The following is a 15,889-nucleotide window of genomic DNA, read 5'->3' as shown; positions in this document are numbered from 1 at the left end:
ATATTCTAACGCCGTTATTAACAACACTGGTCATTTGACATTTCTTTATAGACAAAAAAAAAAGCCGGGATTTCCAGTTCTGATAATGGAGAAATTAAGGCGAGTGATAGCACTTACGAGTGCAGCCATTTTGTGACATTAGCTATACCCACCAACACAAGGAACCATTCAATTACCCATAGTTCAAGTATATGTTGGTGTACTATGTAACAGATAGTACAGAATGATTCATATTTCTGAGCAAGGCTGGAAAGGTTACCGTAATGCAGCAGTTCCTGTGACACACTGAGAGCATGAGAGATGTTACCAGTCTGTAAAAGGAAACTCACTTAGTGATATCATCTTTAGGGCAGTGTTTGTGTGTATTACCTTAAAGTGAGAAAAGGCCAGGTGGTCCAACGCATCCGCTAGTGTGGCTTCATCCTCAGGGTTGCATCGGACACTGGCAGCCCGAAAAAGCTTCACGGACTCCTGCAGCCACGGGACTGAGTGGTAATAGTCCTCCTGATCGTAGGCCACCTGCCTCAAAGAATGGCTGTTGTAATCATAAGGAAACTTGATCTTTGGTAAAAATGCGAGTACATAGGAAGAAAACGTTAAGGTCTGTCGATAATGTTCTTTCCAGCCAAATATCATCATGAGCGTTGGCTGACATTGGAATGTGTTGTGGTGCGTGGGCCTCGTGATTCCTACGAGAAGAACTTTTCTTCCGCCGCATACTTTTGGAAACAAGAGCATTTTGAATTTTTCATCCAATCATGACTTGCACGTGCATGAAATTCTTAGGCTTGCTCACATGGTCCAATAAAATGCAGTTTTTTTCTAAGAATACATACTCCATAAGAGAAGGTTTTAAATTGGCTGCCATTAACGTTGCCATGCCAATCAGTTAAAGCAATCATTTGCTGCCAGCCAAGGGCATAGGTTTGGTCTCAACATTGGTAGAGATGATATAACAGCATAACCTGCATGAACACTTTTTGCCGGGGACCGGACATTAAAAAGACCAAAAAGATTATTGAACGGGAGTCAGGGCCACATTTCTCACGAATATGATCCTAATTAATTGATAGGTGAAATGATCAAATCAAAATAAATCTGTATTGACTCATACTCAAGCCCATTGACGGGGGGCATGCTGTCCCGGGCCTCAGGATCATAGGGGCCCCTGAATGACCCTTAATTTATTTCACTTTACATTCACATATTTCTTTTTAATTTAAATTATTGTTTGATTTAATATTCTGTTCTACTCGATAGAGTGGGGCAAATAAGTATTTAGTCAACCACTAATTGTGCAAGTTCTCCCATTTGAAACTATTAGAGAGGCCTGTAATTGTCAACATGGGTAAACCTCAACCATGACAAACAGAATGTGGAAAAAAAAAACAGAAAATCACATTGTTTGATTTTTAAAGAATTTATTTGCAAATCATGGTGGAAAATAAGTATTTGGTCTATACAAAAAGTTCATCTCAATACTTTGTTATGTACCCTTTGTTGGCAATAATGGAGGCCAAACGTTTTCTGTAACTCTTCACAAGCTTTTCACACACCGTTGCTGGTATTTTGGCCCATTCCTCCATGCAGATCTCCTCTAGGGCAGTGATGTTTTGGGGCTGTCGTTGGGCAACACGGACTTTCAACTCCCTCCTCACCCCGTGGCGTCAAAATGATAACATGAACGGGGCGCAAAAACCCCAGGACCACACGGGGGGACCTAGTGAATGACCTACAGAGAGCTGGGACCACAGTAACAAAGGCTACTATCAGTAACACAACGCGCAACCAGGGACTCCAATCCTGCACTGCCAGATGTGTATCCCTGCTGAAGAAACTACACGTCCAGGCCCATCTGCGTTTCACTAGAGAGCATTTGGATGATCCAAAAGAGGACTGGGAGAATGTGTTATGGTCAGATGAAACAAAAAAAGAACACAGGTTCGCGTGTTTGGAGGAGAAAGAATACTGAATTGCATCCGAAGAACACCATACCCACTGTGAAGCATGGGGGTGGAAACATAATGCTTTGGGGCTGTTTTTCTGCACAGGGACCAGGACGACTGATCTGTGTAAAGGAAAGAATGAATGGGGCCATGTATCGAGAGATTTTGAGTGAAAATCTCCTTCCATCAGCAAGGGCATTGAAGATGAGACGTGGCTTGGTCTTTCAGCATGACAATGATCCCAAACACACAGCCAGGGCAACAAAGGAGTTGCTTCGTGAGAAGTTTTTCAAGGTCCTGGAGTGGCCTAGCCAGTCTCCAGATCTCAAAAATCTGCGGAGGGAGTTAAAAGTCCGTGTTGGCCAACGACAGCCCCAAAGCATCACTGCTCTCGAGGAGATCTGCATATAGGAATGGGGCAAAATACCAGCAACAGTGTGTGAAAAGCTTGTGAAGAGTTACAGAAAATGTTTGGCCTCCGTTATTGCCAACAAGGGGTACATAACAAAGTATTGAGATGAACTTTTGGTATTGACCAAATACTTATTTTCCACCATGATTTGCAAATAAATTCTTTAAAAATCAAACAATTGGATTTTCTGGGGGGGGGTTCCACATTGTCTCTCATGATTGAGGTTTAACCATGTTGACAAGTACAGGCCTCGCTAATATTTTCAAGTGGGAGAACTTGCACAATTAGTGGGTGACAAAATACTTATTTGCCGCACTGTATTTACTTAGAAACCTAAACATACAGTAATAAATGTTTCACATATATATTTTTTCCTTTTTTTGCACAGTGCAAAAAAAAAAAAAAAATTCTAAAAAATGAACTCTAGACTAGTTTAGATAGCATACCTTCCCTACTGAAAAGCAATCATCTCCAGAGAGAGGCGTAGCCACGGCAGGTGTGTAGACGTCCATTAGCTGGTTGTCGCCGGTGGCTCTCTGGAAGCGACCAGCAGCCAGGCTGGCCACGTTGAGCGCGTAGACGTCCTGCAGCCTCAACAGGCCTCGGGCCGCCCCGCGCACATCCTCCGATTTGGGCAAGTCGTTTTGTTCTTGCTCGTAACTCCACCTGAGGGCTGACCGGCGCATTGGAAGGCGCCATGTTGGAGGAGGTAGAGCAGGAAGCTGATACATCATCCCGTCATGACAACTTTGTGTGTCCTTATGTGTATCCAGCGGTATGAAAGATTATCTGAACCTTTTGGAATTTCTCATATTTCAGTATGAAATCACCATCAAATGTGATCTTTGTCAAAATCACACAGATGAAAAAACAGTGTCAGCTTTAACTAAAACCACCCAAACATTTATAGGTTTTCGTATCTTAACGAGGATAATATGCAAACAATGACAGAAGGGGAAAAATAAGTAAGTGAACCATCACATTTAATATTTTGTGCCCCCCCCCTTTGGCAGCAATAACTTCAATCAGATGCTTCCTGTAGCTGCAGATCAGTCTGGCACATTGATCAGGACTATTCTTGGCCCATTCTTCTCAACAAAGCTGCTGTAGTTCAGTCAGACTCCTGGGATATCTGGCATGAATCGCTGTCTTTAAGTCATGCCACAGCATCTCAGTGGGGTTCATGTCTGGACTTTGACTTGGCCAGTCCAGAACGTGTATTTTGTTCTTCTGAAACCATTCTGAAGTTGATTTACTTCTGTGTTTTGGATCATTGTCTTGTTGCAGCATCCATCCTCTTTTGAGCTTCAACTTTCTGACAGACGGCCTCAGGTTGTCATGCAAAACATCCTGATGAATTTTCGTATGCATTTTTTCATTCGTGAATGCAAGTTGTCCAGGCCCTGAGGCAGCAAACAGCCCAAAGCCATGATGCTCCCTCCACCATGCTTCACGGTGGGGATGAGGTGTTGATGTTGGTGAGCTGTTCCATTTTTCCTCCATGCATGACATTGTGTGTTGCTCCCAAACAATTCCACTTTGGTTTCATCAGTCCACAAAATATTTTGCCAAAACTTCTGTGGAGTGTCCAAGTGCCTTTTTGCGAACATTAATCGAACAACAATGTTGTTTTCAATTGCTCTATAAGTCCCCTTAGGCAGAGGGTTCACTTAGTTATTTTTCCCCCTTCTGTCATTGTTTGCATGCTATCCTCATTAAAATATGAAAACCTATACATATTTGGGTAGTTTTACTAAGAGCAGACCCTGCATTTTCATCAGTGTGATAATGACAATGACCAGATCACATTGGATGGTGATTTTATGGAGAAATGTGAGGAATTCCAAAAGGTTCAGATACTTTTTTCATACCACTGTAACTTTTTTCTGAAAGTGCATGAAAACACTTGATGATTTTATGAAGTAAAACAAAAGTTTGCATGTTAAAAGCAAAAAAAAAAAAAAAAAAACTATTGCACGTCCTGTGATGTGAGTATTGTGCATGCGCACATTGCGATTGCGATGTTCAAACGATATATTGTGCAGGCCTAATCATGACATCATCATTTAAAGCTTTTTGATTAATGTTTATCAGCAGTTTTATTTGTTCAGATTGAAATGGCTACAGGCTATTATTACAGATATAAAAAGGTGTGGTATAACTAATTAGAGACTTGCTATGTGGGTGACTTCAGTTATCCCAAAATTTTGTGTCACAGCTTTTTGGGTACCTGGTAGAGGTTAGATTTTGTGCCTGAACCCGCACCCGACCCGACATTCGGGTCAGGTCGGGTCGGGCCGCCATGCCGGACTAATAAATTATTTAAAAAAAAAAAAAATTTTTTTAAATGGAGAGCAGGCTCTCTGTATTGCGCTTTTGCTTGTGCGTGTGCACGAACGCCGTGGCGCCGGCCGCTTTTTCTTCTTGTCCTCCCGCTGTACCGTTTGCGCACGGCCGAGGCGCCGCCCTCATTTTCATTTTCTCCCTCTCTTCACTGAGTGTACACAACTCATCCTCTTGGTACTTTTCCAATATGGAGCAGAAAGAAGCTAAAAACAAACTGAAGACGGGGGAATGGAAGAGGCAAGAATGCACCGGTAAGAGTGAGGTGTGGAAAGAATTTCATTTGATCGTGGAAGATGCAACAAATAACTGTGTCGGCTTCGTCGAATGTAACAAGTGCGGCACATTGCTCTCGTACGACAGCAAAAAGACTGGCACTTCGACGCTGAGCAGGCATCTTAAAAGCTGTGCGGGCAAAAAAGAAACTGCTCAAACATCTTTATTATCCTTTGTAAAGAGCAAGACATGAGGCGGGGGCCGCAAGTTGCCGACTGCAGTCAAGGCCAGCCCACAGTTTAAAGCTTTTATTTCATTTTTATTTTTTATTTTGGTATTGTTGTCGTTACAATAAAGAATGTTATTTCAAAGCATTTGTAGTTTTATTTTATTTTTTTTTTGCTGCTGTTCCCTCTCCTTGTCAGATAGGCGCGTCCATGTGAGAACAATATCCCACACACTCAGAAATATGTTTAACAAACTTTCCCAGCGTTATTTCGTTGTGTGAATGCTTTGATAATTTTCAAAAAAATATGTAGATTATTTAAACATTAAGAAAACTTAAAGAAAGAAAAAGAAAGCGTTTTTTTCTGCCAACTCGAAGAAATGAAAATAAATTGCTGCTGCTGCGTTTTTTCCACGTCACTCCAAAAAAAAAAAAAAAAAAAAATCGGGTTTTTCGGGCTCGGGCCTGCAAATCTAGTTAAGTGATCGAGCTCGGGCCGGGTCGGGCCTCAATATCAGCGGGCTGTGTTGGGTCGGGCTGGATTTTTTAGGCCCGAACTAGGCTCTAGTCCCTGGGGGTCTTAGTTAATTTGGAGTTTTTATTTTTAACAGTATGATTCATATTTTAAAGAATAACAGATTTTAAATCTGGTTATTATAAATATTTTCCAGTGAAGGAGATAGTACCTTTTCTCGTAGGCACGGTCTAACTGTTTGCATTATTGTAACACACTTAATGTAATCAATCAGGAAATAGTATCTTTTCTCATATTGACTGTTTGTATTACTCTAACACACCCAATATGAAACAAATAGCACTTGTACCATAGTTTAAGGAAAAGAAGCAGAATATTGGGCATAAGAGATACATGACGCATTCTTATCACGGCAGCCCAATGTTTCCGTCATGCAACTGACTGAGCAAGATTGACGCTGGCAAGCATAAGCGGATTTTTGGGGGTGGGGGGGGGGGTGGGGGCGCAGGGGGGCCAGCCCCCCCCCCCCCGATGGCTGAAAAGTGTCTTTGCATGTAATTGACTTTCCTATACAATATATGATTTTAAAATTAAGAATTTTCCGGTAAAATATTGTCTATAAAAGTTGTAAAGCAATAAAACAAAACAAAACAAAACAAAAAAAATATATAAAAACAAAACAAAACAAAAAAAGAATGAAAGGAACGAAAAAAGATATTTTTATAATGGGTCAAAATTATTTTTTGAACAGATTATGTGACTAGCACCTTAGACGGACATTTGTATGCTTAGCCAAAACCACCCAAGGACCGAAAAGGCAACGCTATACGTATTTTTTTTTTTTTTTAAACCTAACGTTCAAAAGCGACAACACCTACTGAGCAGAGTTTCAATTAGCCCCACTAAAGACACTAATTGTACAACAGAGCCACCACCGGTGTCTTGCCAATGTAGTTACCCCCGTCAAAAATTGTGTCCCCTGGCCGCGGGAGCACACACACACACATTAGGTATGAGGGTTGTTGACTTAAACAATTAATTGAAGCCAGAAAAGACCCACAGTTATATATTTTGGACATTGACGTTTACTGAACTGGAAAAACTCCATACAGGACTTGAATTGCAGTAAGAACGGTTATAGGTCATCCTACGAGTAAAACAGTGAAACATTGCCTTTTTTAACGTTAAGTACGTATGTTATGGTAGACAACAGAAAAAAACAGTGAAACATTGCCTTTTTTAACGTTAAGTACGTATGTTATGGTATACAACAGAAAAAAAAAGTTTTTTTTTGGATGGATGTGCCATGTTTTAAAACCTTGTAGATAACTACATCATCAAAACACGGAAATCAAGCAAATCAGTGCAGTGTAGTGGCTCCACCCAGACTGAGGTAACTACATTGGCACGGCACTGGTGGGCGTACCATATTCAGTGTATGAAGATCTTGGCGAAAAGTATAGTCTAAGCAGCCTGATTTTAGAATTCCCCTCACGAATGATGGGAAACAAAACATGCTAATTTTCAACTTACTATTATAAATATACTTGTAAGTTAATTTTATTGCCGACACTGCGTTATGGGGTCATCAACATATTGTGCCCCGCCTGCCCCAAAAGTCAAACTCCGCCTATGCTGGCAAGCCCATGTCTGCACCACCAACTCTCGCAATCAGTTTTCCTGGACAGTCCAGAACAAATGGCGGGACGCCCTCTCCCAACACAAGGAACACCGGAGAACGCCCGAAATCCAGCTGATAACACGACTGATAAGACTCCAAGAGCTCCTTTGATGCTGAGGTGGCAAAATCGACAACCCTCGTTGCCCTGACAACAGTAACTCCCAAATCCTCTTGTCCAATCCACAAACAGACAATAATGCTTAGCAATGCCCAAACACACCCTTCTTCTGCCCACAGCCCGCCCCACGAGAGCCTTCAAAAAGACAATTTTTAACTAATCGTTGTCATTTTTCTCGGGAAACTTTTGTTGACTTGTGATATGGTGACCCTGAATCCTCGCCTGGGTCCCTCTGTACTGTATGATCGCTGTCGACCTGAATAAATTGTCAACTTGTGCTTCGAAGCCTTTTTCCAGCTTTCAAAGGTGAGTCAGTACAAGGGGTTAAGACTAAGGTGAACGCGTGAAGTTTGGCCTTTTGGCCGGGTTGTTAGAGTTTAGCCGGCCTGGGTTGCTGGAGCTGCGCCAGCATGGGTCCGGCGGTTCGGCTGATGTGACTCCGAAGGTCTGGCTAAAAGGTCAGATTCCTTCACCAGTCAAGAGTAGAACACTTAATGTACACCTTATGCCTTATATTTTCATTCCACAATAAATCATAATATTTGTAGACGTTAAAATGCTTACATTACTGTTATTTGTCTGTGCACAATAGCTCATTGGTAACATTAAATAAAATACAATAAACCAAAGTATACAGTAGGCAAGTATTTCTGATCATTTTATACGGGCTGGATTACAACACTATACTGAATATGTTTTTAAATGATGGCCTTTAGTTTTTGTGTGCCAGTTTTTAGTGCACCCATCTGGCCACCCCTGTGAAAAATTTCCAGAGTTGCCACTGGTGTGCTTGTGTGTGTGCATGTGTGTGTGTGTGTGTGTGTGAGCGCAACCTTGAGTGTTGTCCGCTGCCTGTTGGCTATCTACAACGTTGAACCAGTCTGCATGTAGGCGCTTAATGAGCGTGAATGCCAGCAGCGGGTTGGCCATGCCATTGGACGGCCCTCTGTACAGCTCACTGTGGAGGCGCCAAACTTTGCTGTAAAACCTGCGTGTGCCAGTTGGTCAGTGTGAGTGCACATTATCTTTTCCAACAACCTTAAAGGAAATCTTGCGTGGAATTCCAAATCTTCCCATTCTTTCACACATAAGAGCAAAAAAGTTAAACAATTTATGACATTTTACAAATGAATGTATTTCTGTGTATTCTTTTGGATGTAGACAAACGTTGTGTACAGTGACTGTATTATTATGAAATTTAATGAATTACCAAGCACCTGAACGATCAGTATTTGTGTTTAATAACTTACCCTATTTTATGATTAAAAATTAAAAACAAACAATATTACATATTTAAAGTGCTCAGGACAAAAAAAATTGTTTATTTCATATTACACGTGGTATTTTATGCTCCTGAATGAAATGGACCGCTTGGATGTGTGCGGAAGCGATCGAAATACAGTGGGGCAGAAAAGTATTTAGTCAGCCACCAATTGTGCAAGTTTCCTACTTGAAAAGATTAGAGAGGCCTGTAATTGTCAACGTGGGTAAACCTCAACCATGAGAGACAGAATGTGGGGAAAAAAAAACAGAAAACACATTGTTTGATTTTTAAAGAATTTATTTCCAAATTAGAGTGGAAAATAAATATTTGGTCACCGACAAACAAGCAATATTTCTGCCTGTCAAAGAGGTCTAACTTCGTCTAACGAGGTCTAACGAGACTCCACTCGTTACCTGCATTAATGACACCTGTTTTAACTCGTTATCGGTATAAAATACACCTGTTCCACAATCTCAGTCAGTCACACTCCAAACTCCACTATGGCCAAGACCAAAGAGCTATCGAAGGACACCAGAGACAAAATTGTAGACCTGCACCAGGCTGGGAAGACTGAATCTGCAATAGGTAAAACGCTTGGTGTAAAGAAATCAACTGTGGGAGCAATTATTAGAAAATGGAAGACATACAAGACCACTGGTAATCTCCCTCGATCTGGGGCTCCATGCAAGATCTCACCCTGTGGCGTCAAAATGTTAACAAGAACGGTGAGCAAAAATCCCAAAACCACATGAGGGTACCTAGTGAATGACCTACAGAGAGCTGGGACCACAGTAACAAAGGCTACTATCAGTAACACAATGCGCCTCCACGGACTCAAAGCCTGCACTGCCAGACGTGTCCCCCTGCTGAAGAAAGTACACGTCCAGGCCCGTCTGCGGTTCGCTAGAGAGCATTCGGATGATCCAAAAGAGGACTGGGAGAATTTGTTATGGTCAGATGAAACCAAAATAGAACTTTTTGGTAGAAACACAGGTTCTAGTGTTTGGAGGAGGAAGAATACTGAATTGCATCTGAAGAACACCATGCCCACTGTGAAGCATGGGGGTGGAAACATCCTGCTTTGCGGCTGTTTTTCTGCAAAAGGACCAGGACGAATGATCTGTGTAAAGGAAAGAATGAATGGGGCCATATATCGAGAGATTTTGAGTGAAAATCTCCTTCCATCAGCAAGGGCATTTAAGATGAGACGTGGCTGGGTCTGTCAGCATGACTATGATCCCAAACACACAGCCAGGGCAACAAAGGAGTGGCTTCGTAAGAAGCATTTCAAGGTTCTGGAGTGGCCTAGCCAGTCTCCAGGTCTCAACCCCATAGAAAATCTGCGGAGGGAGTTGAAAGTCCGTGTTGCCCAACAACAGCCCCAACACATCACTGCTCTAGAGGAGATCTGCATGGAGGAATGGGTCAAAATACCAGCAACATTGTGTGAAAAGCTTGTGAAGAGTTACAGAAAACGTTTGGCCTCCGTTATTGCCAACAAAGGGTACATAACAAAGTATTGAGATGAACCTTTGGTATTGCCCAAATACTTATTTTCCACCATGATTTGCAAATCAATTCTTAAAATTTTTTTTTTTTTTTAAATGTGATTTTCTGTTTTTTTTTTTTCCACATTTTGTCTTTCATGGTTGAGGTTTACCCATGTTGACAATTACAGGCCTCTCTAATATTTTCAAGTGGGAAAACTTGCACAATTAGTGGTTGACTAAATACCTATTTGCCCCATTATATTTATTCAATTTTTTGAATCCCGGGCTATGAAAATCAGTGACTTCCGGCCGGAGTCTGGATTGAGGAAGAAGGCGAATGTGATGACAGCAGACTAATCATCTTCACAAAGCAGTCATTACTATTGTATGCAAAAGGACTGCGGATTTTGCGGATTCTTTTATTTTTTGGGGTCACACCAATGTGCTGCAGGCTTTTGTTGCTACACCAGGATGAGGGGTGGGAGGCTTTTTGGATTTCCAAAAGATCCTGTTCACCGCGATGAATGGGGAAAACAAGTCCGACAATCTAGAGACCATTGGACGGATGACGAAGTGAGTAAGCTAGGTGTTTTATGTTATGTCAAATACTGAGATCATGGCAAACGTTTTAATGAGGAGGTGGCTTGCATTTTGTGGGTGACAATGGTCCCTGTCTACTGAGAAGGCCACTCGGCCAACGACCAGCGGCTTATCGCACACCGTGGTCACCGGCCGATAAAGGCCTGCCCGCCTATAGACCGCTACCTTCGGCTTGGGCCCAGGGAGCCCTCCTCTTTCGTCATCGGGACTCGATTTTGGCATGACTTCCACCCCCCTTCGGCCCTTTTCACGTGCCCGCCTCGAGAGCGCTATACACGGCTTGGGCTTGGGCAGCCACGCGCTCCGACGTTGTTTGTCCTCCGAGAATGCGCCATTTTCAGCGTTCATTCCCCTCTGCGTCCCCGGTGACGAGAACTGCCTGCCTGCTGCGGCCGCAGCAGGACAATAAGCCGAACCCACTGGGGACTGGCCGATTGGTGAAGACAATCAAACCTGCCACCGTGTGTGACACGAGTCGGTAGAGTTTTGTGTGATTTTTCGTTTTCGAAAGGAGAGGAAAAGACTTGGAAGAGCCGCTCGGTTCAGGTTAGGATGTCGCCTAACTCTCATGCGTCCTGTTTTGTTTCTTGTTGTATGCTCTTTCCTCCATCTCCAAAGCCGGGGCAAGGAAATGACAAAAGCCGGTCTAACTCCGGTGGCATAAAATACCGTTCGGAAGGTTTAAGAAGTTGGCAGTTTTGACCATTATGCAGTATTTTAGCCCTGTTGCACTGAATAAATGCATTTTTAATATCTTATATTCCATTTAGCACAAGACTGTTATTTGTCATGACCATACAATTTATTTAGCAATTAGGGAAAAATAGTTAGATAAAAAGAATATCCTGTGGAAATATTGGAGTGGAGCGAAAAAAACAATGATGATATTTTGCTGCTCTCTGTCGCATTTTCCTTGTTCTGAATCTTCCTCCTCCATTGGGCTGAATTCTAAATCAGCTGAAATTGTTACTCTGCCGACGTCATCACCCAGCTGCACGCCACAGTGCGATAATGATAGGAGTAGCTAAACGACAGATTGAAAGACTCATTAGTCGTCATCTGCGCTATGCCAAATTGTTGTAGAGTTGAATTGTCTGAAGACATGATTTTAATTCACACAATAATGCTATTTAAGATTTTTTTTTTTTTATCGTGTCACAGGCACTTTAAATTTCACGTCAATTCTTCCTACATATGACTATTAGTGAGAGGAGGCTAACAATGATTGCATTACATATCTCTACAATATGCATTAGATCAAAGGCAATTTGGCTGTCAATTTACTCAGATATACAAGATGAGTGGAAAGATTGATAATTATAGAAAAAAAATTAAAACAAGTTTATTACATTATATAATAAACTAGATTGTTTGACTTGACAATTAAAAGAAAACCTTTTTAGAATCATGTGCGTTGACGACTAAGCCTGTCGCAATATGCAATAATTCCATTTATCGCACGATAAATGCAAATGAAGGCGGTAATTTTTCCGCTGCGATTTATCGCCTCGCGTGCACGTGCGGATTCCTTGTTACCAACCGCGCAAAATGCATCTTTGTTTCAGGTCCGGCAAAAACTAGCACCGGAGCCAATCGTTCCTATTGTTCAATGTATACCGGCCGCGTCAGTGCTCCGGAGTGACTGCGGACCATCTCCAACTCCGATGCGCCGGTGTTGTTGACGTGTGGGCGCTCCCGTCAGGAGTGACATTTCACGCGGGGCGGCTATTTTCGGCACAACGCCGGATATTCATAACGAAGTCTGCCAAAACATTGTTACCGACTTGGCTGCTATGAACAACTTCGCTTTGACAACGAACAGCTGAATGAAATTAAGAGCGCTGTGCTTCAAACTCGTCCTGTTTATGAAAGTCGATTGTCATATGCTGGTGTTGTGTAGTAATGAGCAGACGTGACTTCAGCGGCGTTTGCTAACTTTTTTAATGCGCGCACACACTAGATATCATGAAATAGCTAACTAGATGTGTACGTCCCATGCCACTGGCTACGTGAGCCCAGAGTGATTATGGGACACGTAGTCCATATACTACATCGATGAATTCTAAACTGTCATGACTGAATGGAAGTTAAGAAGGCCAAATCAATCCATACCAGTTACTATAGATAATGTTGCAAATATTGTTAATTTTTGACACAGATGACACAGATGGATTCGGACCACAAATAGGATGTCTTGCTCATGTAGTAAACCTAGCTGCTAAGAGAGATAAAATATAATTGTTATTTTTTTTTCAGAGCATTAAATGTATTGAGTCGGATCGAAAATCGTGTCCTCCGTATCGAAAATCATACCAAACCGTGACTTAACTGTATCGTTGCATCCCTATGGAACACCATTGCAGAAGCTATGACGGGAAAAGTTTTCATTTGCCTAAATCAGAATGTCCAAAGTCCGGCCCGGGGGCCAAATGCGGCCCGTGGTCAAATTTCATCCGGCCCCCAGCCTCTGTCATAAAATCAATGACATCTGGCCCGCACACAGACTTAATAAATTGGTCAGCAGTACTGCCACCAGCATATGAAGTAGCTTACACACTAAATGCTGCTCCTCATTGACCCACTAAAAGGCAGCAGCACTCTAAGCAACATTACCCCGTGTGACCCTTTACTCCTGATTTTCTAAAATGGCGACAATCAACAAAAAAAGTTGACAGCGACGGCCGACGCTTTAAGGATATGTGAAAACTGGACTATTTCTTCACTAAAATACTCAACAACCGTGTCTGCCTCATTTGCAAAGAGACAGTCGCTGTTTTTAAAGAGTTCAATGTGAGGCAATATTACCAAACAAGACACGCTGACCTGTACAACAAGATTACAGGCAGCGAGAAATTGAAGCAACTTGAAGCTAGTTTAATTTCAAAGCAGCAGTATTTCGCAAGAGCCCGAGAGTCGAAAGAGAACGCCACAAGGCTAGTTGCGAGACTGTTGAAATTATTACCGTATTGGCCCAAATATAAGACGGCCCTGATTATAAGACGACCCCCTCTTTTTCAAGACTCAAGTTTGAATAAAAACTTTTTGAACACCAAATTATTTTTTATACAGAAAATAATTACAGTACATCTGAAACAAAGAATTATAACAATATATTTGAGAGAAAAAGCATGTTATTTTGCCTCATTCAAATCTTAATATCTGAACATTTAAATATGTAAACTAAAGTGCAATCACATTCGTAAATGAATGGCTTCTGGTTTTTGAAATGTAAATAAACCAATCTATTGTGATAAAACAACAAAATTGCAATAACTGCATTAACCATCAAAGTGAAGTCTTACTGTAACTGTAGTCTTAAAACTAATCTGATCGAAAAACACTGCAATAAAATAATGCAATGTTGTTAAACTTGAGAGTAGCTGAGATCTGTCATGACAGAACATCGCTTCAATGATATCTGGCGCCATCTAGCGTCGTGAATGGGTATAACGTCTAGGCCGCGAATATAAGACGACCCCCACTTTTTCAGTCTTATTTCAATGCAAAAAAACACCATCTTATATTAGGGCCAATACGGTAATTAAAAAAGATAATAAGGCAAATGTGACACACAGAATGGCTTGCTAAAATTTGCTTAAATATATTGTTCTATGTAGAGGTTGTCAGCCAAGGTCGGCCCCCCACATTTTTACCACACCAAATCTGGCCCCCTTTGCAAAAAGTTTGGACACCCCTGGCCTAAATGCTTAAGTTATTAAATGCAATTTTATTTTATTTTCTTGAAAAACACATTTTATTTATTCTGTGTTTCTTTGCGGTATCAATATTGTTGTCTTTTACTTAAGAGGCATGGTCTATTGTTTTTAGTTGTGATTTCTTAAAAAGTATTTTTGAATTTAAGAGTAAATATTTATCGCGTTTAAATGGGTGTACTTGATTTATTAATATATACTGTATTCTCACTGTGTTATTGTAAATTAGTTTTTAAAAAATTGGGGGGGGGGGGGGCGCAATGATATCACATATCGCAATAATTTATGAGATAAATTATCGCACACTAAAATTTGTTATTGCGACAGGCCTATTGACGACCATGTTTCTGTGCCTTTGACGGTGCTGGACGTCCTATCCATTTTGATTGAGAGATTTGGCGGCGAATGATTGCTTGGATTGATTGGACGTCTATCGCAGTCATTGGTAGCAGATAAGTTAACTTTTGACAAGTTTCCTGCTCACCGCCTGACGTCCTGCAGCCTCTTCCACTCTTTGTGGATGTACGTCCTCAAGTGTCCGATGAGCTTCTTCTCCACGGTGATGGCCTGCTGGACATCCATCAGCGATGTGAACATTTCGCACGCGCACGTCGGGGCCAGCGTGCACAAACACGCGCAAGTCAGGAGCACGCACGCCATCGGCTTCATCTCCAGTGAGTTCATATGCAGGCAGACAACACTTTCACATGCACCACGGTGGAGTTCGTGCTGCTCGAGTTTCGCTCCCACCTCCTCGGGATGTCCCAACTCGGGTGGAAGATCTTCATCCTCCACTTGAAAGTCGTCATCATGCATTGGGAGAAAACGGTGCCAAAAATAAGTCTCTGAATAATTGTCACTTGTCCTAAAAAATAGAACAAAAGCAGATGTTGTGGAATTGTTCTCAAGGTTTAAAGCCAGACACATTTTAATGATAACGTGTGCAGTTTGTGTTGTAACTTATTGAACCAGGCTGACACCTTCTGGCCATTGATGCAATGCGGATAAATGAAAGTAGTGGACACTTCACGTGACACAAACTCAAAAAAATGAAACATATTATTTATGCAGAAACCTTATTTCAAGTGGTGTCACAAGACTGCTTTATGTAACTGTACACTGCTGGCCAGAAGTATTGGCTACCCTGCAATTGTGTCAGATAATGCTTGATTTCTCCCAGAAAATGATTGCAATTACAAATGCTTTGGTAGTAATATCCTCATTTATTTTGCTTGCAATGAAAAAACACAAAAGAGAATGGGAAAAAAAATTAATCATTATCATTTGACACAAAACTCCAAAAATTGGCCGGACAAAATTATTGGCACTCTTTGAAAAATCATGTGATGGTTCTCTAATTTGTGTAATTAACAGTACCTATTACTTACCTGTGGCACATAAAAGT

At 41.6% G+C, this 15,889-nt stretch overlaps 1 protein-coding gene across 1 annotated transcript in view; it reads right to left on the bottom strand.

Moving 5' to 3' along the window:
- LOC130911200 (prolyl 4-hydroxylase subunit alpha-3-like) overlaps window positions 1-15,208 on the bottom strand; it is a 29,328-nt gene extending 14,120 nt beyond the window's left edge. The window contains exons 1-5 of the mRNA XM_057829009.1: window positions 14,969-15,208; window positions 8,251-8,405; window positions 2,805-3,031; window positions 370-519; window positions 260-311 (exon numbers count right to left, since the gene is read on the bottom strand). Coding sequence (XP_057684992.1) covers window positions 260-311; window positions 370-519; window positions 2,805-3,031; window positions 8,251-8,405; window positions 14,969-15,168 — 784 coding nt within the window. The 5' untranslated portion in view covers window positions 15,169-15,208. The remainder of the gene's footprint in view (window positions 1-259; window positions 312-369; window positions 520-2,804; window positions 3,032-8,250; window positions 8,406-14,968) is intronic.
- Window positions 15,209-15,889: the final 681 nt, after the last annotated feature.

This window comes from Corythoichthys intestinalis, unplaced genomic scaffold, assembly GCF_030265065.1.
Source record: "Corythoichthys intestinalis isolate RoL2023-P3 unplaced genomic scaffold, ASM3026506v1 HiC_scaffold_23, whole genome shotgun sequence".
In the NCBI taxonomy this organism is placed as follows: Eukaryota; Metazoa; Chordata; class Actinopteri; order Syngnathiformes; family Syngnathidae; genus Corythoichthys; species Corythoichthys intestinalis.
This window is presented reverse-complemented; position numbering and strand designations above follow the sequence as displayed.